Consider the following 23,148-nt stretch of genomic DNA (forward strand, 5'->3'; position numbering starts at 1 on the left):
ATGTACAATCACATGTATTAAGGATCCTACAGGAACAGTAGATGTTTAAGGATCGATATCCTCGAAGTTCGGAGATTGATACCACAGCTTCTGCCACTTGGGGTTGGCGCGAGCGATCCTACCCACCTGACGGCTCGCTCTGCGTTCCAGCGGTCCAATCCTTGTTGTCCGACACATGTCTCGCTCGCTCGCCGTCTCCCAGAGTCCTCGCACCCGGGTAAAAGAGGTTGGACGTTGGTCTCCAATGAACACCACTGCGTAATGAAAGCAACTTCGTACGTGTCTAACTATCTATCCCAAAGCGAGCGCGCTCGAACCACAGCTCCTGCTTAGGGTACGGGCCCATCGTCATGAAGGGGATCAACATATGCCAAAGCTTGTCCGTCGTGTCCACGCTCGTCGACCTCCCACCCCAGCTCATCACGCTTATCCAGTTCCTCCAGTTCACGTACTCCACCCACCGCGGATAGAACCCGGCATGCTCCCAGTCGATGAGGTACAACCGCCCGTCGTCACCCACCATCACGTTGCGCATGGCGATGTCGCAATGCGTGAGCACTAGTGGACCCGTGACGTCCAACGGTTCCATCGTCGTCCCTTCGTGTACCTCAGGGAAGTAGGTCTTCGAGCGCTCGTATCGCTCAACGAACCATGCGACGAACTGGGACACGTTCTCCCAAGGCGTCACATACCTATCGAGCGCGCCTTTGAACATCAGGTTCTTGGGGGCAGTGTTATCAAGCCTGGCGCGAGTGGACCTGGGATAACGGCGCGATGGTGGCGGATCGCGCGCAACTGGCGGACATAGCTTCGGAGGATGCAGGCGATTCTCAGCTTGCCCAAGAGAGAGAGCGTAGGCCATACTTGTTCAAGCGGGCGTCCTGGGATACGATCCATGACGGTAAAGGTCTGCTCCACCAATTCGTCTGATAGGTGCAGAGTGCGGCGGACGCGTGGGACAGGTATGGTGGTGGCCTGGAAGACGATGTCGAGGGCGGTGGCCTCAGGAGATGGTCCATCATGTGGAACATGACTATCCCGCTTGCAGACGGTGTCCTCCGTCAAGGGCCACACGTTGACAAACTTGGGGTCCGGGTTTACGTGCAGCGGTGGCAATCTAGCACGTTCCTCGCTGCCGTTCACATGCAGGTCCATGAGCTGTTCGTCTGTCCAATCGTCGATGCTTGACGGCTACCAGTGATATGGATTAGTCTTCCGAAGAATTGTAGTCTGAAATGGGCTTACCCCGTTATCTGCGACAGGTCGCACAGGGGGGATTATGCGCAGAGCACGAAGAACATCGTAGGAGATGTCGGCGACGAAGCCGAGCACGGAGTAGACGCAGACCTCAACAAGGACCCGCAGGCGACCGAAGCCAGTTGGAGCTAGCAATCCGTTCATCACTGGAGGGGTTTTTCTGGGTCCTGAAGGGGCCGGAGGAGGGTATGTGAACGGGCGAGATGGCAAGTGGCAACGTCAGTCCCGACCATGTCACATCAGGACTCCCAGGTCCCTAGGCGCTTGAATTTTGTAATCAAATCACTCACGCGAGATCAATTGTTTGTCCCGCACAAACAAAGCCCGAAAAGGCAGGCTGGCAACGTGCGGCGTGACGTCGCAGTCACAGGCCTGAGAGACCATAGGACGACGAGGGCACTCTCTGGCATTTGCGCTCATGACATACTTCACCCGACCTCTAACTTGTGGTGACGGTCTTCAAGTGATGATACTCACTCGTCGCCGTTGTACGGTGCAGACGCATGAGACCAACGACCGGTAGTAAGTATGGCGGCGTGGCTTCGGATACACCGCTCCGTCGAGATGGCCACAGCACGTTTGTCTGATATTGCCTCTTCTAGCCGTGACTTCAGCTGACTTTTAACCCGGGCTTCTGTCTCGTTCGGGCCTTTCTTCGGGTGCTCGATTTGGCGGTCCCGTGGTCGTTTACCAACGCACCCAACAGCACCGAAGTCGCTTTCTCTCGAGCGACGAGGTCTCAGGCCTTGAGCCTTCTAATCTTTTACTCACTTTATGATCATCCGTGATTGATGCCGTAGTTGTCGCTGAGTGCATGGGGATCCATCTGTTACACATAGGTCCTTAGATCCCGAGGAACCTAGAAGTCTCCAAACACCGGCGGCGGGCATTCGCGGACACGCTTTGACCGCCGACACAACAAAAGAAGCCGAATACGTATTATCTGCTCGGATTCTGTGGTCTTCTGTGGTCGCCAGCCGACCTGTTGCGCATGTCGAAGAACAAGGGTCCACTGATTATTTCACACAGGCCGCGTACCTAGGCATGTGCTCATGTCTTCTTCGGGCACATGAGTGCCCTGGTTCTCAGAGTGTGGACATGCAAATGATCGGTCTCGCCGTCGTAGTATCTTGCGAAAGAATATATCGGGTTTTTTCGTCCACTCAAAGCGGCTTGATTGCAGCCAGATTTAGCAGTATCTCTCTGTCCGAACTCCATCAGTGTTGAATGTGAGTGAACATGCAATTTCGTCTGCCATTTCACCGGCTGGTTTGGCGGTGTTGCAGGACGGTTCTTTGGGTCTCACGGTTTGTGTGTACGTGTGGACATTCTTAACCGCGTTGTATTCGATATTTTCAGCAAACCCAGCACCCAGGTCTCCCTGGTGTCTGCATAAAAGGGCTTCGTCAGGCGGCTCATACCGCTGACATCCTGCACCTCCCCTGCCATCTCGTACAAATTCCCCTAATGGCCGCTCAGGGACAGGCAAGTGCTTGATAGTCCATTCATTCGCAGGCATCGTTGCTCAACATGATTCCATATACTCTAGATCCCCATCGGGAACGATGGTTGTTCTATCCGCAACTTCCGATACGCCCGAGTTATGACCCTTCATGCCCACGGTTTGCTCGAACCAAACTGGACACCGCCAAACCTGCCAGCTGGGACGCCAGTTCGCCTGCTTCACTGGTACGCGCTATCATCCGAGCTCAGATTCGTCATGGTCTCACCTCATCATACACATAGGAGAATCGTCTTGGAGATCCCTGGAAAGGAATCGGTGTTGGTAGATATAAATTCGCCCAACTTTCAGGGTGGAACGTCTATAGTCTCGTAAGTCCGTCATTCAATATCTCGATTTTTATCTGACTTTTCTACTTCAGAGCCATGGGGAAGAGTGGCGTGTACGGCACCTCGCACAACTCTACTGACATGGGAAACCGGTCGAACTGGGACAAAAAGCTGCCATCTAACACGTCCACGCCGCTCATCACCCCCGACCTCATCGTCCGTTTCATCAAGGACGAGGGCTTAGACCAGTACACGTTCAACGCCCAAGGGTCTGGATGTCTACATTGGGTATCGACGTTCATCTACCACGGCGAGAAGAAAAAACTTTTCCCGCCTGGCACTCACGATTCCTTCCTGAGGTTTGTGCGCGAGTTGAGGACGGGCGAGAACGCTCGTATCCAGGCCAATCCCATGGCTGTGTCAGGATGGATTCCTCACGGTAGTATTGGGTATTTCACCAAGCCAGAGCTGAATTACGACGCCGCGAGAGTCTGATTGATATGCTATTGTCGAATTCTGTGTAGTAGTACTGGGTTTGCGCGCCGTATGGAAATCTATGACTCCAATGTACCACGATATTTATCACGGTTAACAGAGTGCCGCAACTGGGATTAATCTACGGCGTCCGGCTCTGGACGCACCGCATGCTCCACGGCTCCGCGGCAGCGCGCGGAGACGTCTCCGCTGGGCTCCATTCTGGGGCAGGAGCCGCGGTGCGAGGCGAGGCTTAGCGCTGACGACTCCCATGAATGACAGGAGTGCCGAGCTGACGGAGGGAGGCGACGGACTCCGAGGATGCAGGATATATGCATATAGAGGCGGACGAAGGGGCAGGAGGAACGTCACGCCTTGGGCGCCTGCTCTGCGCCGCTCCTCCCGTATACTAGCACGTGTCTGGGTCCTGGGTCGCACTTTCCTCGCTTCCGCGCCAGGACGGTTATCAATGCGGGATACGTTCTTAGCTGTGTAGTTACACGCGCTCATATGTGACTCATAGGGATAGAATGAGAATAATAATAATAATAATAAGCCAGGACGGTTATCGATTCATCAATCACGGGTACTCCTTCAATGTTACCTTCAAGTGGCCGTAAAAACCCACGGAACGTGCTAAACAAGCATACTGCCCCCCTGCGCAGATTCTCGAGGCTTCGCTCGGGCTGGTCCTTCTGTAGGTCTTTGGCATGGCTAGTCGTACTTGTTTGAGAACACTAAATTGTAGTACCCAACACACCATCGCATGTACCATGGACATAGCTGTTGTACAAGGGACTCGATACCTACGGCTTTACACCCTACTCTTCTTCGTCAGAAAGGTACATCCCCAGTTCCCGTTCGCGTCTGGTGATCTCCGCTTTCTTTGCACGCGCAAACGCAAGAAGTCCTTCCACGATATCTCGTTGGCCTGCACCAAAACCTCGCGTCAGTGCCTGCCATCCCGCACGACCAACGGCTTAAGCACGCACCTTCCACATAGTACTCCAACATCTGCAGCACCTCCGGCCGCATCTCCCTTGCCCGCTCCGGCGGGGGCGGGAACGGCGGCAGTCCCTCATACAAGCTCTGTGTTATGTCTATGAGGATCCCTACGGCGCAGCTCATGTCCGTGACCTCCATCACGTCCTCGACGCCCCACTCGTCCGCAGGATCGTCGTCGGCCTCGATCATCTCGCGCAGCTGCGCGTACAGGATCTCCCAGACGGCCTCCGCGCCCCGCCCCGCGCGACCGACTTCCGACCGCGCTTGCTCGTCGGGAGAGCCGGGCCCGCCGCCGAGCTTGAGCACGATCGTGTCCTCGGGGTTGTGCGGGAGGGCGAAGCCGTAGCCGAGGATGAGCTCTGCGTTGGGTTTTGGACCGTAGTTGTTCAGGAGCTCGCCGCCGCGGGGAGTGGGAGTGCGGATGACGAGGGAGAGGAGGAGGGCGTCCGGGGACGAGTCGGATGATTTGGAAACGACCCACGAGACGGGGTGCGCGCGGGCATGGTTGAGCGCATCGATGCCCGGGAGGAGGACGGGGTATGAGTCGGGAGTGGCCACGAGGGAAGGCTCCGGGGAGAGTAGCATGGAGGGGAACGCGCGGGAGGAGAGGTATGTTGCGGCAGTGAGGTAGCGTTCCCTTGAGGGTTCCGGGCCGTTCAGGAAGTGCCCGTGTCCACGCAGAAAGGGATAGAATGCTCACCAGGTGAAGTCTTCCCCCCACTTCACGTTCGATGCCGCGACGATGGCTCGACATTCTTCCCACTCAGTCTGCCATTCGCGTTTCCTGTCCAATGTCGCACCGTACAAGTTCGAGCCTTTGAACGCCTCTAGCTCCGCCTCGGTGAAGTGTAGCGGTGTCCGGAGCTTGTCAGACGAAGGAAGAGTGGCGAGATACGGAAGGTGTTGTAGGACGCTGCCCAAGGACCCAATTGTCAACGAACCGAAGAGGGATATCGTGGAAGCCCACGCACTCGGATGGACCTGCGACCCAATGCATGCAGATATATGTGCATGCGAGCTGCCTTTCTGAGAGGCCATCTGCTTGGCTGTTGAGGAGAGCTCGCAACGCGGATTTCGAGACGGTCGATGTGATCGAAAGCGCAGAGGGAATGGAGACGATCGTCGCGTCCGTAGGAATGTCGTTGCCTGCGACTATCTTGAAACCAGATTCCACTGTCAGACTTTGGTCAGTTAGTCCCGATGAGCTCTTTGGTACATTCGAACGGCGCTCACCCGACTCAAACACGACATCTGGATGGACCAGACCCCCGTGCTCTACAATCCATGATTTGAGGTTGGCGACAATCTGAGAAGTTCCTTCTGCCATGATGATGGGAGAACGGGTGTTGGATTGGAAGGAAGTACAAGGCGATTGGCAGAGCGCGGCGGTAGAATGTGGGCCGGGGTAGAACGTGGGCCAGGCCAATCTGAGATCTTATCAGATTGCCAGTTCAACCCTTCTTGCTCTTGACTCCCACCCTGCAGTTTCGACCGCGTAGTCCCTCAAGACATGCCGATCTCTGCCGCGGACCTTGAGGCCTCCATCCGCTCGGCTCTGCCGATCATTCACCTTGAGATCGAAGACACATCCAGTGGATGCGGTGAAAACTATTCGATCTTCGTTGTCAGCGAGGTACGTCTCGGTTGAGCGATACGGTACACTGGACCGGCTCCATCTCATATGCGACAAATCATCAATAGGCTTTTGAGGGCAAGAACACTCTTGCGCGGCATCGGTTTAGTATGTGGACTATTGCCGTCTTGGCTGTAAAGCGCCTAACCAATGCACTAATCTATGTACCTGTGTTCATCAACAGTCAATGAAGTGTTAAAATCGCAAATAGCACAAATGCACGCGTTTTCTCAGGTATGTTTTCCAGTTCTTGATGTGAGATGTGACTGACTGCTGCTTAGAAAACCCTCACGCCAACCCAGTACCGGGCTCACCTTGCAAAACAGGCGGCGTAATAGCTATAAGGCCAGGGGAATTATCATATGTATAGATGCTATTTGGAGGAGAAATACTGTGGTTTTATAGGAGGGCAAACTATTCCGCATTTCTTAGGCCTTTAGGCCCAGACTGGGGTATTCCATAAGATTGTCAATATAGGGAGCAGATCGAAGCAGTGTTGCGTGGGAACCTGCGAAATCTAATCTTATCAATGCGAAACCCGCAGTCATCGAGACGCCCACGCCTGATACATGTTGGCAACATACCTCGAGGACTTCGCGCAAGGGGCTCCCAGGTAACACTCCAATAGTAAGCCAAAAACATCTGAAGACGAAGCAAGGACACTTTCTGATCGGGCAGCTCGCGAGGATCCATCGCGTAAGTGCAGCGTCATACGATGACCACTGGAATGTCTTTGGTATCTTGGAGTACTTACGTCTGTCCCCTAGAGCACCAAACCTCTTCTACGACACCAATTTTTATCTCATCACACGGAAACGACACAAGATGACGAGTTTTGCTGGTATGTCCAGCGTCGCACAAACTCAATCTCTGCGCAGCCCATGACGTTGCTTCGTTCGCACGCACTACGTCCCTCTCACAACTCTCTCTCCACCCCCACGGTCACGCCATGCTAGAGCTCCGAAACAAGGCCGCGAAGATAGCGGACGCGGGCTCGACGAAGATCACGAACACCCGCGATCGTATGCAGAGCCAGCCGAGCAAGAAGATCAACTGGGACGCCGACATCAAGTCCAAGCCTCCCCCGCCGCCGAAGCCCCCTAGGCCCCCACCCCCGCCATCGCGGATTGGCTCAACGAATAGCAGCGAACGGTCACTGCCCGCCTCCAGCTCCGCAAAGGCGCCAGTACCGCCCGTCCCGTTGAGACGGGCTGGCTCGTCCGCGGCGCCTCCTCCCTCACTTTCGCGGTCGGACAGCGTCGTCAGCTACTTGAGCGCCGCACCGAGCGGGCCTCCCCCGACCATCCGCAGAGACACTCGTCCAGATGCCGCCGCATCAGCTGTTGGGAAGAGCAGCGAGACGATGCCGCCGCCGCCGAGGATCGTGGAGCCGCGGGCGAGCCATGGGGCTGACGTCGACCGGATCGACTGGACAAATCTGTCGCCCGAGGACAAGCAGGAGCTGTTCACCTGGCTAGACGAGTTCTTCTCGCGGCACCTCAACGTCGCGATCTCGCATCGCAAGGGGGAAGAGACCTTGAAGCACGTCCAAGTTCCTCCCGGGGGGCGCACTCCTTCTCCAATGAAGGGACCTGTAGGTGAATCGCGCGCTTCGCTCTAGTGCAGTTCTGATGACCTCTCCACAGCCTCCCATCGCGAGGATCTCACGACCAAAGACGCCTCCACGGCCAGCACAGTCAGCGGGTAAGCCTTTCGCCTAGGTATACGAGGGTTACACGCCAAAGAGCTTCTGCCGCAGCCCGTACGTGGCATTAATGCGGGCTGTGAGTGTGGTCAGCCCTACCTAACCAGCGAGCCCCAAAGCCGCTCGCTGGTTTGGCAGGACTCGAGAACGCCGCAGCGCATGCCCCCCGTGATGGTGATGCATGTTCTCATGTACTAAACATTCCCATGACTTCATTACAGGTGAATTCATCTCATCCTATCCGCCTCCGTGCACACGAGGCTCCGCCGCGGAAGACCTAGCCTACTACTTTCATCCGTCGACGCACTGGACCGACGCCTGGTACACCTCCGACAACCTGTGCGCCCCGCCGGTGCGCGGCAACGGCCACACCGCCTCCACCTTCTCCTGGTCTCACGACGGGCGCACCAAGACGGTCACCGGCGGGGTCCTCTTCAGCGACCTCAGCATCTGCTTTTACACCGTCTCCTGGCCGCTCCACGCCCCGCCCACAGACCCGAACGCCGCGCAGCGCAGCGCGCGCTACCTCCCGCGGCCCGCGCCCTGGCCGCGCGACGCGCTCGTCGACGCGCACGCACAGTACGGCGAGACCGTCGCCGCGTACGCGGAGAGCTTCGAGGGCACCGGCCAGCCGTGCGCGCGCGGCGAGTGCTGGGACCTCGCCGCGGAGGCCCTCAAGGCCTTCGACGCGTACGACTACGTGCCCCCGCCGGTGAAGAGCGTCGCGCGCACGCACGGGCACCTCCTCTTCGCCGGGCGCGCCGCGGACAAGGGCGCGGTCATGCGGGGCGTCTGGCGCGGCGGGGACGACCGCGTGCGCCGGGGCGACGTCGTCGAGTGGCGGAGCGCGCGGTGCGGGGTGGGCGAGCGCGCGTGGGCGGTCCTCGGGAACCCGGAGCACACCGCGGTGATCGTCGCGGACATGGTGCCGCGCGTGGCGGTGAGGGACGGGATGGCGGTGAAGCCGTCCGAGCTGGGCACCTTGGTGGTGGTCGAGCAGAGCCAGGGCAGTCCGCCGAAGCGGGGGACGTACGATTTGACGCGGTTCGAGGAAGGTGAGATATGGATATACCGGCCGGTTGGGATGGAGGCGTACGTTGGGTGCATGCTTGCGCCATCGTGTCCTGAGGGATTGGCTGCGATTAGCGTATAAAGGGAGATAGTCAACGTCAACCCTGCTTTGATCCAGGGCGACTGTCAATTGATCACACTTTGCCAACGAACACACGATCACTTGTCCGGCTTCTTTGGGCAAGACACGATGATCTAGAAGTTCCTGTGATCGGACTCCGGAGAGTAGGTTGTTCAACTGAATGCCAGTGGCACATACGTACTCGGCTTTCTTCCTGTGTCGGTAGTCAAAGCGTGTCCGTCTTCCAACAGAGGATGCCTGCCGATTTCTGGAGACTTCTGGGTTCCTCTAGTCTCCCCTAGGAGGCAGACCTTTCACGTAAGGCTGAAGGGGTTCCTCGGTACTTTCGGTGCTGCTCTGAGGCCGAGCGCGACCAACCCAACACGTGATCTGGCGCCTAAGATGGCGGGCGATCATTTCTACTAACTTTTGAATTTTGACCCTCCTCCACGTTGCCTCTGGCCCTCTTCGCCATCCTCCAGGACCTAGAATCAAGATGGGTGGTGGCTTAAATCCACCCCTTCCTGCAACTGGCTTTGGTCGCCTGCGGGTTTTCGTCGGGGTCTGCGTCTACTCCCTGCTTGGCTTCATCGCCGACATTTTTTACGATATGCTCCGTGCTCTGCGTATAGTCGCCACCACACGACCTGCCGCGGACTACAAGGTGAGTCACACACTGTCTTCTATCTTTGAAAGGTTGATACGTATGACCCGTAGCCGTCAAGCGTCGATGACTGGACAGACGAACAACTCATTGACCTACACGTGAACGGCAGCGAGGAGCGTGCTAGCTTGCCCCCGCTGCACGTGAATCCGAATCCCAGATTCGTGAACGTCTGGCCATTCACACATGACACCGTCTGCAAGCGGGATGGTTATTTCCCCCACGACGGTCCATCGCCCGAGGGTACCGCCCTCGATATTGTGTTCCGCCACACCACCATACCCGTCCCTCGCGTCCGCCGCACGCTGTACCCCACAGTGGAAGGAGGTCACCGAGATTCGACGCTCACCATAATGGACCGCATCCCAGGCCGCCCGCTCGAACAAGTATGGCCTACGCTCTCTCTCCTGGGCAAGCTACGAGTCGCATGCGTCCTTCGAAGCTATATCCGCCAGTTGCGCGCGATCCGCCACCCTCGCGCCATCATCCCCGGTCCACTTGCGCCGGGCTTGACACCACTGTCCCCGTACAACCTGATGTTCGCAGGCGGACTCGACAGATACGTCTCACCCTGGCAGAACATCGCGGAGTTCACGGCATGGTTCGTCGGGCAGTACGAGCGCTCGAAGGCCTGCTTCCCCGAGGAGCATGCGGGAACGACGACGGAACCGTTGGATGTCACGGGTCCATTGGTGCTCACGCATTGCGACATAGCCATGCGCAACGTGATGGTGGGTGACGACGGGCGGGTGTATCTCATCGACTGGGAACATGCCGGGTTCTATCCGCAGTGGGTGGAGTACGTGAACTGGAGGAATTGGATATGTTGGATGGTGTGGGCCCGGAAACATAGCGCGGACACGACGGACAGGCTGTGGAAGATGTTGATCCCCTTCATGACGATGGGCCCGTATCCTAGACAGGAGCGATGGTTCCAGCTCGCCCGCCTTGGGATAGATAACTAGCCATACACCTCACTTTAGACGGTGTTCAATGGAGATCCCGAGTCCGAACATTCAGTCTCGCGCGAAGACTCGAGAAGATGGCCAGCGAGCGGGGCGTACTACCTGAAGGTCCTGGGCGACAAGGGTAGTGAGTCGGCCCCGACTCGGAGGCCAGCACTGGCGCAGAAGTACCCGCGGCTGCTCTCATAAGTATTCGTCTTTTGCAACCTGCCAGCAGGGATGTACATACCGCGGCATGACGAGCAGGCCTGGCTCTGCACGCACATGCATATTAATACGCCCCTTCCGCTTGTCGAGCTTCATTAATTCCGTCGCAAATACTCGTAGTCACCGTGTCGAACCATCGACATCCGGAGAGTCCCAATCGGATTAGAGAGACAGCGTCCCCTGCTCTCTGACCGCCTCCTGTTCCTCCCTTAGGTCTTCGCCCCTTGCACATTCTCGTACCTTCGTCATGCCTCGTACAACTTCCCACCGGCTTACCCAGGTGCACTAGCCCTTCGCAAAAGCAAAATCGTCGAACACGCGCCCAGGCCCTTCCTCTGCGACCCCCGGAACAGCACCTAACGGTCTCCTCAAGTGACAAGAACCCACAGACGGCCGAATCGTGCGTAGTGCTCGCTTCACGTCTCTCTTCATTCAACCTCATTCTCCTCTTCAGAATTGTAGACCTAGAAAGACGCCGCAAACGGCGCCATCTGAATTCTGACTGCAGTACCCTTAGGCGAACCTCCGCCCGACAGACATGGTGCTGGAAGTCGGTCCAGGTACTTACCGGTAACCTGACGTACGCATCCGCGGGAAGGCGACGCATGTCACCGCGGTGGAGATGGGCCCTGGAGTGGCGGCCCAGTTGACTCGGAGCGAGGCAAGGAAAGTGAGTCATGTCGCCCTGTCCGCCTTTCCGCGATGCCGACTCCTTCCCGTTTCCCCACACCCCAGTTCGGAACAGCACAAGCTGGAGATCATGACCGGCGACTTCGTCAAGGCCACGTTCCCTAATCCACGTCCGTATCTCGAACACACCCTACCAGATATCCTCCCCGCTCGTCTTCCGCCTTCTCTCGCACCCCAACTCACGTCCGTGTACGAAAACGTGTTCTTGGACTTTTCCCTTCGTGAGCGCCGACGGCCAGCGCGACACGCTCAAGCAGGTCCTCGGCTCGCGCCGACGAACAAGATCTTGTGGTCCAGTGCGTGCGCCGCTTCGTTGGCTTCGCTCGTTTTTACTGACTGGGCTGCATGCACTCAGCTGACGGCATTTCTGGCCCGAATCGTACTACCTGGGTTCTATGCAGGCTCGCCAATGTCTCTTCGAGGTGCGCCCAGCCACTTCGGGAACGCATTCTGCAAGCTCACTGTCTCGCACAGGTCTCGAGCATCGCTCCGGCTCTTCGAGCTCACTCTCCCTCAAGCCGTCGGTATCGCCAGGCGTGCGTGTTTGAGAATGCGAACAGGATATACAATCTAGACTCGAGCCCCGGGTAGCTTCAATGACGTAGATTGGCGAAGGAATGTACTTTTGCGCGATGCTTGCATGTACAACCACATATTCAGAGTCTACAGAAGCTGTGGATGTCTAAGGATCGATATCCTCAAAGTCCGCTACCATGAGAAATTGATACCCACTGATGCGATCCGGCGCATGCCGCTCACTCATCATTTCCGAGAATCCTCGCACTCAAGTAGACGAGATTGGACGTTCATTGAAAACCACTGTGTAATACAAGCAAATTCATGTGTCTAATTATCTATCCCATAGCGGGCGCGCTCGAACCACAGCTCCTGCTTAGGGTACGGGCCCATCGTCATGAAGGGGATCAACATATGCCAAAGCTTGTCCGTCGTGTCCACGCTCGTCGACATCCCACCCCAGCTCATCATGCGTATCCAGTTCCTCAAGTTCACATACTCCACCCACCGCGGATAAAATCCGGCATACTCCCAGTCGATGAGGTACACCCGCCCGTCGTCACCCATCATCACGTTGCGCATGGCGATGTCGCAATGCGTGAGCACCAATGGACCCGTGACGTCCAACGGTTCCATCGTCGTCCCTTTGTGTACCTCAGGGAAGTAGCTCTGCGAGCGCTCGTAGCGCTCAACGAACCATGCGACGAACTGGGACACGTTCTCCCAAGGCGTCACATACCTATCGAGCGCGCCTTTGAACATCAGTTCTGGGGGGCAGTGTTGTCGAGCCTGTCGCAAGTGGACCTGGAATGAAGGCGCGAGGGTGGCGGATCGCGCGCAACTGGCGGATATAGCTTCGGAGGATGCAGGCGATTCTCAGCTTGCCCAAGAGAGAGAGCGTAGGCCATACTTGTTCAAGAGGGCGTCCTGGGATGCGATCCATGACGGTAAAGGTCTCATCCACCAATTCGTCCGACAGGTGCAGAGTGCGGCGGACGCGTGGGACAGGTATGGTGGTGGCCCGGAAGACGATATCGAGGGCGGTAGCCTCAGGAGATGGTCCATCATGTGGAACGTGATTATCCCGCTTGCAGACGGTGTCCTCCGTCAAGGGCCACACGTTGACAAACTTGGGGTCCGGGTTTACGTGCAGCGGTGGCAATCTAGCACGTTCCTCGCTGCCGTTCACATGCAGGTCTATGAGCTGTTCGTCTGTCCAATCGTCGATGCTTGACGGCTACCAGTGATATGGATTAGTCCTTCGAAAAATCGTAGTCTAAGATGTGCTTACCTGGTAATCTGCGGCAGGTCGCATAGGCGCAATTATGCGCAGAGCACGGAGAACATCGTAGGAGATGTCGGCGACGAAACCGAGCATGGAGTAGATGCAGACCTCGACAAGGACCCGCAGGCGACCGAAGCCAGTGGGAGCCAGCAATCCATTCATCACTGGAGGGGTGTTTCTGGGTCCTGAAGGGGCAGTGGAGGAAGGTATGTTACACCCAGTGTTGCTTGCGTGGCCCAGTCACACTGCCAATCTAGCGCCCAGAATGGCGTCTTTCACAGGGTCTGGGGCGATCATTTTTTAACCCAGCTCCGCGTTGCCCTCCGCTCCTCTCACCCCCTCCAGGCCTTTGAATCAAGATGAGCGGTGGGGTAAACCCACCCCTGCCTGCAACTGGTTTCGGTCGCCTGCGGATCCTTGCTGGGGTCTGCGTCTACTCCGTGCTTGGTTCCGTCGCCGACATCTCCTACGATATCCTCCGTACTCTGCGCATAATCGCCACCACGCGACCTTCCGCAGATTACAGGGTAAGTCCAGCCCGGACCGCGTTCATTCAAGGGTTCATCAATAAGATCCGTAGCCGTCAAGCGTCGATGACTGGACAGACGAACAACTCATGGACCTACATGTCAACGGCAGCGAGGAACGTGCTGGCTTGCCCCCGCTGCACGTAGATCTGGACCCCAGCCTGGTGAACGTCTGGCCATTTACGCATGATACCATCTGCAAGCGGGACGGTTATTTGCCCCACGATAGACCATCGCCCGAGGGTACCGCCCTCGATATTGTGTTCCGCCACACCACCATACCCGTCCCTCGCGTCCGTCGCACGCTGTACCCCACAGTGGAAGAAGGTTACCGAGATCAGACGCTCACCATCATGGACCGTATCCCAGGCCGCCCGCTCGAACAAGTATGGCCTACGCTCTCTCTCCTGGGCAAGCTACGAGTCGCATGCGTCCTCCGGAGCTATATCCGCCAGTTGCGCGCGATCCGCACCCTCGCGCCATCATCCCCGGTCCACTTGCGCCGGCTTGACACCGTTGTCACCATACAGCCTGATGTTCGCAGGTGGACTCCAAAGATTCGTCCCGCCCTGGCAGAACATCGCGGAGTTCGCGGCATGGTTGTCGAGCGCTACGAGCACTCGAAGGCATGCTTCCCCGAGGAGCATGTGGGGACCACGATGGAACGTTGGACGTCACGGGTCCATTGGTGCTCACGCATTGCGACATAGCCATGCGCAATGTAATGATTGGTGACGACGGGCGGGTGTATCTCATCGACTGGGAGCATGCCGGGTTCTATCCGCGATGGACGGAGTATGTGAACTGGAGGAATTGGGTATGTAGGATGGTTTGGTTCGATGTACCGAGCGTGGACGCGCGGACCGGCTGTGGCACATGTTGATCCCTTCATGACGATGGGCCCGTACCCTAGACAGGAGCGATGGTTCCAGCTCGCCTGGTATGGGATAGATCTATAACTAGTCATATACCTCACTTTAGACGGTGCCCAATGGAGATCCCGAGTCCGAACATTCAGTCTCGTCCAGTATATGGGTGTGAAGGCTCTAGGAGACGGCCGGCGAGCGGGGCATACTATATACTTTCGTTGCAAATATCACTCGTAGTCACCGTGTCGAACCATCGACATCTGGAGGGTCCCGATCGGATCGGAGAGGTAGCCTTAATTGCTGCTTCCCTGCTCTCTGACTGCCTCTTGCTCCTCCCCTTCTTTGCCCTTGCGCATTCCCGTACCTTCGTCATGCCCCGCGCGACTTCCTACCAGCCACCTGGATGCGCTAGTCCTCGGCAAGAGCAAAACCGTCAAACGCTCGCCCAGGTTCTGTGACCCGGGACAGCACCAAACGGTTCGGCCAGCATATCCTCAAGAACCTATAGACGGCGAGTCGTACGTGTTGCTAGCTTTACGCTTTTTCACTCGCCTGATTTCCCTTGTGGACTAGCAAGACGCCTCAAACGGCCGCTGTATCCCTAGGCGAACCTCCGCCCGATGGACATACTAAAGTCGATCCAGATACCGGTCACCTGACGGTACGCATCCTCAAGAAGACGAAGCATGTTACCGCGGCGGAGATGGACCCTCGCATCGCGGCCAAGTTGACTCGGAAGGGGTGCAGGGAAAGTGAGTCTTGTCGCCCGTCCCGCCTTTACGCCATGCCGACCTTCCTGTTCCCCCATCCCCCAGGTCGGAGCAGCGTAAGCTCGAGATTATGATCGGCGACTTCGTCAAGTCCACGCTGCCCTGCTTCGACGTCCGCATCTCGAACACGCCCTACTGGATCTCCGCCCCGCTCGTCTTCCGCCTGCTCTCGCACCAGCCGCTCTTCCGCGCCGCGGTTTCCATCTCCCAGGGAGTTTGCGACGCGGCTCGTCGCAGTCCCCGGATCTGCGCCCTAGTCGCGCCTGTCCGCCAACGTGCAGCTGTACGCTGAAGTCGACCTCGTCATGAATGTCAGCACAAAACGATTTCCGACCGCCGCCCAAGGTCTAGAGCAGCGTCGTCGTGCCGTGCGACCCGCCACCCCCAGTGGATTTCTCGAGCGGAGTTCGACGGGCTTGGGCGGATCGTGTTCGGGCGACGGAATAAGACCGTGCGCGAACTTCCGGGCGAACGGCGTGATGGAGATGCTGCAGAGTAACTGGAAGACGTGGGCGTCGGTCAACAATGTGGTGCGTGGCCCGCTACTCTTCGTAGACAGTCCTCTTAAATGTGCTTCCTCTAGATTGTTGATGATGGGATGGACTTCAAAAAAGTGGTTGAGGATGTGCTGGAAGAGGCCGGGTTCGCTGGACATAAGTGATCTCCTAAAGTAAGTACTTGCCTGATCTTCCGTTCTTCTCGCGCTCAGCTCCATCTCCTCGGACTACGGTCGGCGTTCCATGACGCAGGCGTACATTTTGCTGAAGAACCTTTGTACGACGGTGTGTCTGTGCTCTTATTTTCGTCCGCTCTGCTACTTGCCTTGCGGCCTTCTATGGTCCCTTGTACTGTGAAGAGGCTGCCTCACGCTCCCCATCGAGGGTATACAACAACTTCGGTGCGTCCACGGAGCGACGTGGATCTACATATGTGTTATCGGGGACAGCGGCACAACCGCTCGCAAGTTGTGACCACGAGCGCACTGCCTACGCGCATCACTCCCTCTTCTTGTGTCCTCGAGTACTGAATGCCACTTACCGTCTTTACTAGATATGCCGCTAAGGCCCTATCTGTCTGCTGCGTTTGAGTGTGTCGCTTCAGTCCGACCCACGATGCTGCGGAAGCCTCACACGAGGCGGGCCTTTCGTGGACTCAGAGGATCTACGGCAGCTCACGTCTGCCCCCTGCCTTCCACGCAGGGAAGCAAGACGGAGCAAAGTCTTTGGCGCCTGGATTGAACGCAGGCCCGATGTCACATGCGGTCGCGCCGAATTTGACTCCGCGCACTGCCCCGCGATCATGGATTGAGGTCGCCTGCATTTCACGTGTTGTTGTCCGCTACTGTTTGATAACAGCTTCTCTTATCACTACGCTTCTTCACAGCTCACTCGTGCTCGAATGTCAAGCTGGAGCTGCGGCACTCTTTCAGCAAGGCTATCATGCATTTCGGCGCTTTCATGAATGACAGGACGTGAGCGTTGGATGCGCGTGTCGTTCTTGGTGCCCACACTAGTGCGCAACTCGAGCACACAGATCAACTTACCTCATTCTGCATCTCGCTGCCCAACTTAAAGGCGTTCCCTGTGTTGCTCTTCCACTCAGTGCGTCCCCCTCAGCCTTCACCAATCCCAGCCCTCTCTCTTCCTCGACTATCTGCTGACGAGGATGCAACCCATGCTCAGAATCGCATTCCTCTGCGTTGCCACCCTGATCGCCGTCGCCAGTATGTGCTTCTAGTCGTCTCATCAAAACACGGAGCCTCTGAGCGCTCCCTCCAGACGGCGCCGTCGTCTCCCTCTTCATCCCCGATGTCTCCAGCGGCATCGCCCTCTCCGCCAGCAACGCCGGCACCGACCCCGCCGGCCACACCACCTGGGTCATCGGCCCCGGCGCCGCCAGCGACGGCGTCACCGCGCCCGCGTCCTTCGCGCAGAGTGCGTCCCCCTCCCCCCCCTCCGCATGTCTCTCGTCCCCCGTTGATCGATCGCCCCCATCGCGCGCGCGCACACACACACACAGTGACCCTCGTCCTGGGCCCCACCGACGCGCACCGCATCCAGCCCGTCACGCACGCGGAGCCCACCGGGGTCACGCTCCTCTCCGCCCCCGCCGTCGTCCTCCACGACGACTGCGCGCTGGGCGCCTCCGCCGCGGTCTGCACCCAGGCGCTCTCGACCGAGGGCGCGGGCGCGACGACGCTCGCGGTGCGCACCGAGCCCGCCGCGCTCCTGCCCGTGCAAGTCGGCGGCACGGCGCGCGCGGTCGGCGCTGGGGTGGCGGGGGCGGTCGTTTGCGCGGTCGCGGGCGCCGTTGCGGTGTTGGTTTGAGAGGGGTGGGCGGAGGATGGCGAACGCTCGGATCTGATAGCGTGTGTATGATCTAGGGTGCGCTGTCGTCTTCCACAAGTTCCGATGCCATGTGGGCGAACAACGAGAAACGGCAGCGACCGGAGACTGTCGATGTCGTGAACACTGTCCATGGAAATCGGCAATGTTGGAGACATGTGCCGAATGATAAAGAAGAGGAGTCAGTCGAGTGCTTCCGTCGAGCGTCGGAAGCACTCACCTTGGCCGGACGGCGGTAAACATTCAGCACCAGGTGACCGGCCACGGGCCGATGATGGGTGGCTTTTGAACACATCAACAGAGGCGTGCAGGTGTGAGTGTACATGATCATGTGGGCGCTCATTGCGAGGCGTCGCGATAAGATCTAGTCCTGAGGCCTGAGAGCGCAAGATCCTGTCAGTACGCTCCTTAAATATGCTGGCCTCATCTATGAAGAGACATCGAGTTGGACAGAACATATCCGCGTAAAAGGAACATAAAATACGAGATAATCGAGTACATACACACTATTGTACGAGTCCTTGACGAGTCCTTGCGCATCAAATCTAGGGAGTCCGACTCTGATCCTCCATGTGTCACGCGACTACGCGTCTTCGTCATCGTTTAGATCGGAAATGCAAACGACAGCTCGTGGTCCGACGGCCACTGATGCGGCAGCTCAAATAGCTTCGGGTCACGGATGTTCAACATCATCCGCGAGACCAGTGTGGTCGACATACTGCGAGCGGTTCACGAGTGTCAGTGCGTAAACGAACACAAGCTGAGAGCAAACAACCCACACGTTTGTAAGGCTCGTAAAGTGCCCCCCTTGCTGGATACCCAACTCCTGGCGCGACGACGACTCATAGTCAGTCCAGCACGTGAAGCACGCGCAGATAACGCTCACCAGGTATGAGGCGATGTTGAGCGCATGGCACGCGGCGACGATCCTGGAGGGGAAAGCTCAAACCTCGGAGCATGGAGCGAATGTGTCGCGAGGGACATACGCGAAGTATATGATTTCTAGAGAAACACCGAAGCGTCAGCATCGATCAGGTAGCAGAACCACTGACTGACCATCCCGCAGCATCATCCCAGACAGACTGTGGTTCCACGTCTTTCCAGCTCCAATCACAGGGACAACGGTCATGAAGAAGACAGCAGCGTCATACACCAAATGGAGCCCCAGGCGATGGCAGAGTCTGGGGCCGTATTGCGACAGTCAGTGCCAAGGGCGCACGATCTCCGTGAGGCAGACGTGCGGACTTACGCCAGGCCCTGCAGAAGATATTAGCCATAAGGAAACGATAGGAAGGGGAACACACGGTACACCTACGTCTGATGATCTATCCGAAGATCGCAGCCGACCATGCTCGAGAGGTCTGACGCCGGGATGCTGGAAGAGGGTACCGTTATGATGGCCCACTGAGGGTGAAGGCGTCGTCAGACACAATAGATCCGATTCAGATACGTGAGATCAAACTGACCAGAGAAACGACGACCGCACTGACGCCTCCGGCCGAAAGCGCATACATAACCCGCTTATTCATGTTGTACAACGCGTACGTCCGGAGCATGAGGAGCACTAGACGCGGCAGAGGGCGGTCAGAGGTCCATTGTGGATGGCGTCGAGGGCGAAAAAATGACGCACTGCCGACGATGACCTGCTGCGAAGCCAACGCGACCTGCTGGACGAGCCGGAGCATCTTGCATCTGCTCGCGATTCACGTCAGAGTTGCATCCAGGCGAAGGAATGATTCGACTTGCCTCTGGTAAGTAGAAGGTGAAGACAAGATGAGTTCATGTTGGGACAAAACCACCGCGGGCCGCACGCACCGACTCGGGCATGTTCCAGAAGAACTCGTATATGACCGGGAAGCTGACCACAATGGCCAGGTACCGGTTGAGGAAGAAGAAGAGGGACGCGCCTCGGAGCGCCCTTTGGCCCTTCCAGTACCGAGGGATTTCCTCGGGAAGCGTGAGAAAGAAGTCGAAATACAGGATCGCTGTGTGGAGCCAGGTCCGTGAACGTTGAACAGTGCCGGATGAGATGCCTATATTGACGATGGGAATACGCGGGACAGAAGAAGAGTTGACTCACTGAACGAGACGGACTGAACGACCCTGTTCAGGTACGTTGAGTGCGACCTATTTATGCATGACGTTGAGCCAATATTTTAAAAAACACGGAGCAAACCATGGACGATGCTCACAATGCAATGATATCATCGACGCTCATCCTCCCAGCGCGTAGACAGGCCTGTCTACGGCGATCGACGAAAGAGCCCACCCCAGCACGGCGCCAGGGCGTTGGCAGACTTGCAAGCCCTCCAGGCCAAGAGAGCCACGGCGTTGCTGAGGATGCGCGCGACCGTATGCCGCCGCCCGTCAAGAGTCAAAGCAGGAGACTATAAGGAGCGCGGAGCTAGGCCGTCGCGGTCGAAGACGAAGAGGGGAAAGCCGGGGAAGCCGGAGAGAGGGCGAGATCCTGGCCCATGTTATGGGTCGAGTGGGAGCGGCGATGACGAATGCCAGTCCGAAGAGGAGACGCGGCCAAGCCAGGGTTAGGTAGCCTCTCGAGACAGCAGCGGAGGTGGTGCTCGGTTGAAGCGTGCGATTGGTAGCGGCGGCGGTGGTAGCGGAGAGCAAGAGATCGGTCGGACGAGGGTATGCAGCAGATGGATCTCGCTCCTGGGGGCCTTCGCGCCACGGGACCGAGCTAGGACGGGGCGCGGTTGAAAAGCACAGCATAGGCTTGCGTTTGTTTGATGTCGAGGCGCTGTCGTTAGTCTGACGGAAACCTCCAGTCGCTGCGCAAAGCCGTTCACTGCTCACTAACGATGAGGCCATATGTTGATGGCAGGACCGTCATTCCCGATCCGGCGCATGGGCTGATGGGATGGAACTTGCAGGCTCGCACGTAGGCATGGATTCGACTAGCGAGCCGGTTTGTTCAAAATCTGGCAAGCCTGGTCGAACGTGGGTGATGGTACGTACGGTGAAGACCGGAGAGAGGCAAGCTTGCGTTGGCACTGCCCGTGTTCTGTACGCCTCCCGCGGTCGGCGAGAACGGCAGGGTCGATGACCGGCGTTTTGAGGACTTTGGTAGCCGGGTGTTGTTTTCTTGAGGCGTCACGATGCAACACGGCACCTGACCTCAAATGCTACCAACGGTCCAACGCAAGAAATACGGCCCCTGCTTCGACAGTCATCGTCCTGGAAACACTGGGGCCGTGGAGTCAGGGAATGCGACATACTGCATGTCACCACGACGACGCATCTCACAGAGGCGGCAGAAGAAGTGCAGCTTTGGGGGCTCGGGAGTCGGAACGCGGCCTTGCCAGATCTCGAGCCCTCGTAATTTATAACGATTTGTTTCGGCCTCCGCGATTACCAGGCTTGGTCGTTCTTGCGGCTTGAGGTGAAGGTCGCACCTGGGAGTACGGTATGTAGAGGTAGCAGCACTTGCGTGTATGCGCATATAAGAGCGTGATGGTGGTGAAAAGACAACGGCCAGCGGCGACTAGTAAGAGCTAGTAAGGCGCTCAGTGCACTCTGCGTTTCACCTGATGACATCACAGCGGAACACAAGCTAACTTATGTGTATACGTCTACTATACATGGGTTTGCTACAGTGAGATGCTCAAGACAATTGGCATACGTATGGATATAACTACAGGTTGATGGGTGCTTTCGACTCAGGCTAACGTACATAGGACGCCGGGATCCTCCTCACGCGATGATATCACAAATAATCTCGACTGAGTCTTCCGTCTCCGTGCGGGGAAGCGTTGGGGACGCGAGGGTGCCAAGCTTGGGTGGAGTTTCTGTCATTTGCGATGGGGATCCGACGTCTTCAATCGCGAGTCTAATGCGTATGATGCGGGGATGAGGGAGGGAACAACAGCAACGTTTGGTCAATAAGGATATACAACTATCGTACAGACATTTTGGTTGGGGTGGGGATGTAAGAAAGCCAGCTTACTCCGCCTCATTCGGGACATCCTTGGCCTTGGCCTCCTCTGCACGCAGCCGCTCACCCTCCTTGACGGCAGCCTCCGTGAGGACGGCCATCTCGATGGGGTTGCCAGCGGGGCTGAAGCTGCCACCCGCAGGATGCTTGTCGGCGGCGCTCTGCGCTTGCGCGGCGAGGCTGCCAGCAGGCGGACGGTGACCGAGCGCCTTGGCCTCGGCAGATATAATGGCATTTGCACTTTCTGAATGACAATGATGAATATTACGCTCGAACGATAAAGACAAGGGACATACCTTTGCTGAGGGCGGAGACGTTGACCTCACCGACGATGTTCACTTCACGGTCGGCCTTGATGCGCTCCGCGTCGCGCATAGCAATTTCCTTCAGGGTGTCTTCGTCGAGGTGGGTGCCATTGCCTTCGGGGTGGCGGGCGGCGGCGCTTTGAGCCTCAGCAGCGAGCGAACCGGGCGGGGGACGGAAGCCAAGTGCGCGGTGCTCATGGGACATCAGGATGCGGGCATCGGCTAAGGAGCTCACATTGAGATGCGGAGGAGTAGCCCGACAGGAAGCGCACTCACTGGCATTGATGGTGCCGAGGTTAATGCCCGGGTCAACAGGTGAGCCACGAGCAGGGATGATGGGCTTGTCTGGCGAGGCATTCGAGAGCTTCCGCGTGTTGGAGGTAGGCGAAAAAGTATCGGATCCGCTGCTCTTGCGGCGCTCGGCACTGCGGTACAATGAGAAGACGCAAGGAAATACAACAACGCAGAACTCACAGAATCCGCAGCGCATCCTCCCGTGCCATCTCCTTCAGCTTCGTAGTGTCAACTGGGATCCCTGGCTTCCCATCCGGGTTCTTGGTGGCGACAGATTGGACCTCCGCAGCAAAGGAGCCTTGGGGTGGGCGGAAACCAAGAACCTTGTGTTCCTCTGACATGATCTTCCGTGCTTCGGCTTTATGGAGAGCGCATATATTTAGAACCTGCGCCGCTAGCACAAACATATGGCCCACGCACCCATGGAAACAGCCTCGAGATCGATGCCTGCAGCCTTGGCCATGTCGGAGGCAGCGCTGGACCGCCTGCGGTGTGCGCTGATGGAAGGGCCACCACTAGGCTGGAAGGACAAGGGCGTAGAGCCGGAGGGCACAACAACGGAAGTGCGGATGGTGCGGAGCATGTCCCCGGCGACCAGGGGGACTTCCGAAGTCATCATCATCGGAGCGGACTCTGTCATAGTAGCCATGGTGCTGAATGTGCGTGTTGGGTGTTCTGGCGGTCACTTGGGTCGAGGGACGGCGGGGGGAACACAAAAAGCAGCAGGTGGGCGATCAGTCGGGGGGAGAGACGGGGGCGAGG

The 23,148-nt window shown here is 57.6% G+C and overlaps 10 protein-coding genes across 10 annotated transcripts; 6 read left to right on the forward strand and 4 right to left on the reverse strand.

Moving 5' to 3' along the window:
• Positions 1-283: 283 nt before the first annotated feature.
• Positions 284-1,401, reverse strand: BXZ73DRAFT_81138 (kinase-like domain-containing protein; the record flags this gene model as incomplete). Its single annotated transcript, XM_048023443.1, has 3 exons — positions 284-705; positions 759-1,191; positions 1,246-1,401. 3 exons carry the CDS (start codon positions 1,399-1,401, stop codon positions 284-286), a joined length of 1,011 nt encoding a protein of 336 aa, XP_047873235.1.
• Positions 1,402-2,860: 1,459 nt separating this feature from the next.
• Positions 2,861-3,543, forward strand: BXZ73DRAFT_105903 (uncharacterized protein; the record flags this gene model as incomplete). Its single annotated transcript, XM_048016430.1, has 3 exons — positions 2,861-2,946; positions 3,004-3,090; positions 3,141-3,543. The coding sequence occupies 3 exons, from the start codon at positions 2,861-2,863 to the stop codon at positions 3,541-3,543; spliced, it is 576 nt and encodes a 191-aa protein (XP_047873236.1).
• An 800-nt stretch (positions 3,544-4,343) lies between these two features.
• On the reverse strand, positions 4,344-5,854 carry BXZ73DRAFT_105904 (SET domain-containing protein; the record flags this gene model as incomplete). The annotated part of the gene is made up of 5 exons (XM_048016431.1): positions 4,344-4,453; positions 4,515-5,164; positions 5,228-5,440; positions 5,499-5,700; positions 5,761-5,854. The coding sequence occupies 5 exons, from the start codon at positions 5,852-5,854 to the stop codon at positions 4,344-4,346; spliced, it is 1,269 nt and encodes a 422-aa protein (XP_047873237.1).
• Positions 5,855-6,037: 183 nt separating this feature from the next.
• Positions 6,038-6,495, forward strand: BXZ73DRAFT_105905 (bola-like protein; the record flags this gene model as incomplete). The annotated part of the gene is made up of 4 exons (XM_048016432.1): positions 6,038-6,160; positions 6,229-6,268; positions 6,345-6,394; positions 6,442-6,495. The coding sequence occupies 4 exons, from the start codon at positions 6,038-6,040 to the stop codon at positions 6,493-6,495; spliced, it is 267 nt and encodes an 88-aa protein (XP_047873238.1).
• Positions 6,496-7,109: 614 nt separating this feature from the next.
• Positions 7,110-9,018, forward strand: BXZ73DRAFT_53896 (uncharacterized protein; the record flags this gene model as incomplete). The annotated part of the gene is made up of 3 exons (XM_048021083.1): positions 7,110-7,754; positions 7,807-7,864; positions 8,087-9,018. 3 exons carry the CDS (start codon positions 7,110-7,112, stop codon positions 9,016-9,018), a joined length of 1,635 nt encoding a protein of 544 aa, XP_047873239.1.
• A 475-nt stretch (positions 9,019-9,493) lies between these two features.
• BXZ73DRAFT_53916 (kinase-like domain-containing protein) lies at positions 9,494-10,626 on the forward strand (the record flags this gene model as incomplete). The annotated part of the gene is made up of 2 exons (XM_048021086.1): positions 9,494-9,661; positions 9,715-10,626. 2 exons carry the CDS (start codon positions 9,494-9,496, stop codon positions 10,624-10,626), a joined length of 1,080 nt encoding a protein of 359 aa, XP_047873240.1.
• Positions 10,627-11,593: 967 nt separating this feature from the next.
• BXZ73DRAFT_105907 (uncharacterized protein) lies at positions 11,594-12,209 on the forward strand (the record flags this gene model as incomplete). The annotated part of the gene is made up of 4 exons (XM_048016433.1): positions 11,594-11,819; positions 11,879-11,945; positions 11,998-12,059; positions 12,184-12,209. The coding sequence occupies 4 exons, from the start codon at positions 11,594-11,596 to the stop codon at positions 12,207-12,209; spliced, it is 381 nt and encodes a 126-aa protein (XP_047873241.1).
• A 160-nt stretch (positions 12,210-12,369) lies between these two features.
• BXZ73DRAFT_81142 (kinase-like domain-containing protein) lies at positions 12,370-13,486 on the reverse strand (the record flags this gene model as incomplete). The annotated part of the gene is made up of 3 exons (XM_048023444.1): positions 12,370-12,806; positions 12,844-13,276; positions 13,331-13,486. 3 exons carry the CDS (start codon positions 13,484-13,486, stop codon positions 12,370-12,372), a joined length of 1,026 nt encoding a protein of 341 aa, XP_047873242.1.
• A 197-nt stretch (positions 13,487-13,683) lies between these two features.
• On the forward strand, positions 13,684-17,817 carry BXZ73DRAFT_105909 (uncharacterized protein; the record flags this gene model as incomplete). Its single annotated transcript, XM_048016434.1, has 9 exons — positions 13,684-13,851; positions 13,905-14,517; positions 14,562-14,646; positions 15,365-15,472; positions 15,536-15,686; positions 15,748-15,801; positions 17,123-17,213; positions 17,269-17,424; positions 17,510-17,817. 9 exons carry the CDS (start codon positions 13,684-13,686, stop codon positions 17,815-17,817), a joined length of 1,734 nt encoding a protein of 577 aa, XP_047873243.1.
• A 1,460-nt stretch (positions 17,818-19,277) lies between these two features.
• On the reverse strand, positions 19,278-23,044 carry BXZ73DRAFT_53870 (uncharacterized protein; the record flags this gene model as incomplete). Its single annotated transcript, XM_048021079.1, has 11 exons — positions 19,278-19,464; positions 19,655-19,820; positions 19,916-19,962; positions 20,812-20,914; positions 21,082-21,212; positions 21,551-21,748; positions 21,800-22,031; positions 22,084-22,314; positions 22,369-22,517; positions 22,567-22,744; positions 22,807-23,044. Coding segments are annotated over 11 exons (1,860 nt in total), but the record flags the coding sequence as incomplete, so codon positions are not given.
• Between the last annotated feature and the right edge of the window lie 104 nt (positions 23,045-23,148).

The sequence above is a fragment of the Epithele typhae genome (genome assembly GCF_022376455.1).
Source record: "Epithele typhae strain CBS 203.58 chromosome Unknown BXZ73scaffold_73, whole genome shotgun sequence".
Classification (NCBI taxonomy): Eukaryota; Fungi; Basidiomycota; class Agaricomycetes; order Polyporales; family Epitheliaceae; genus Epithele; species Epithele typhae.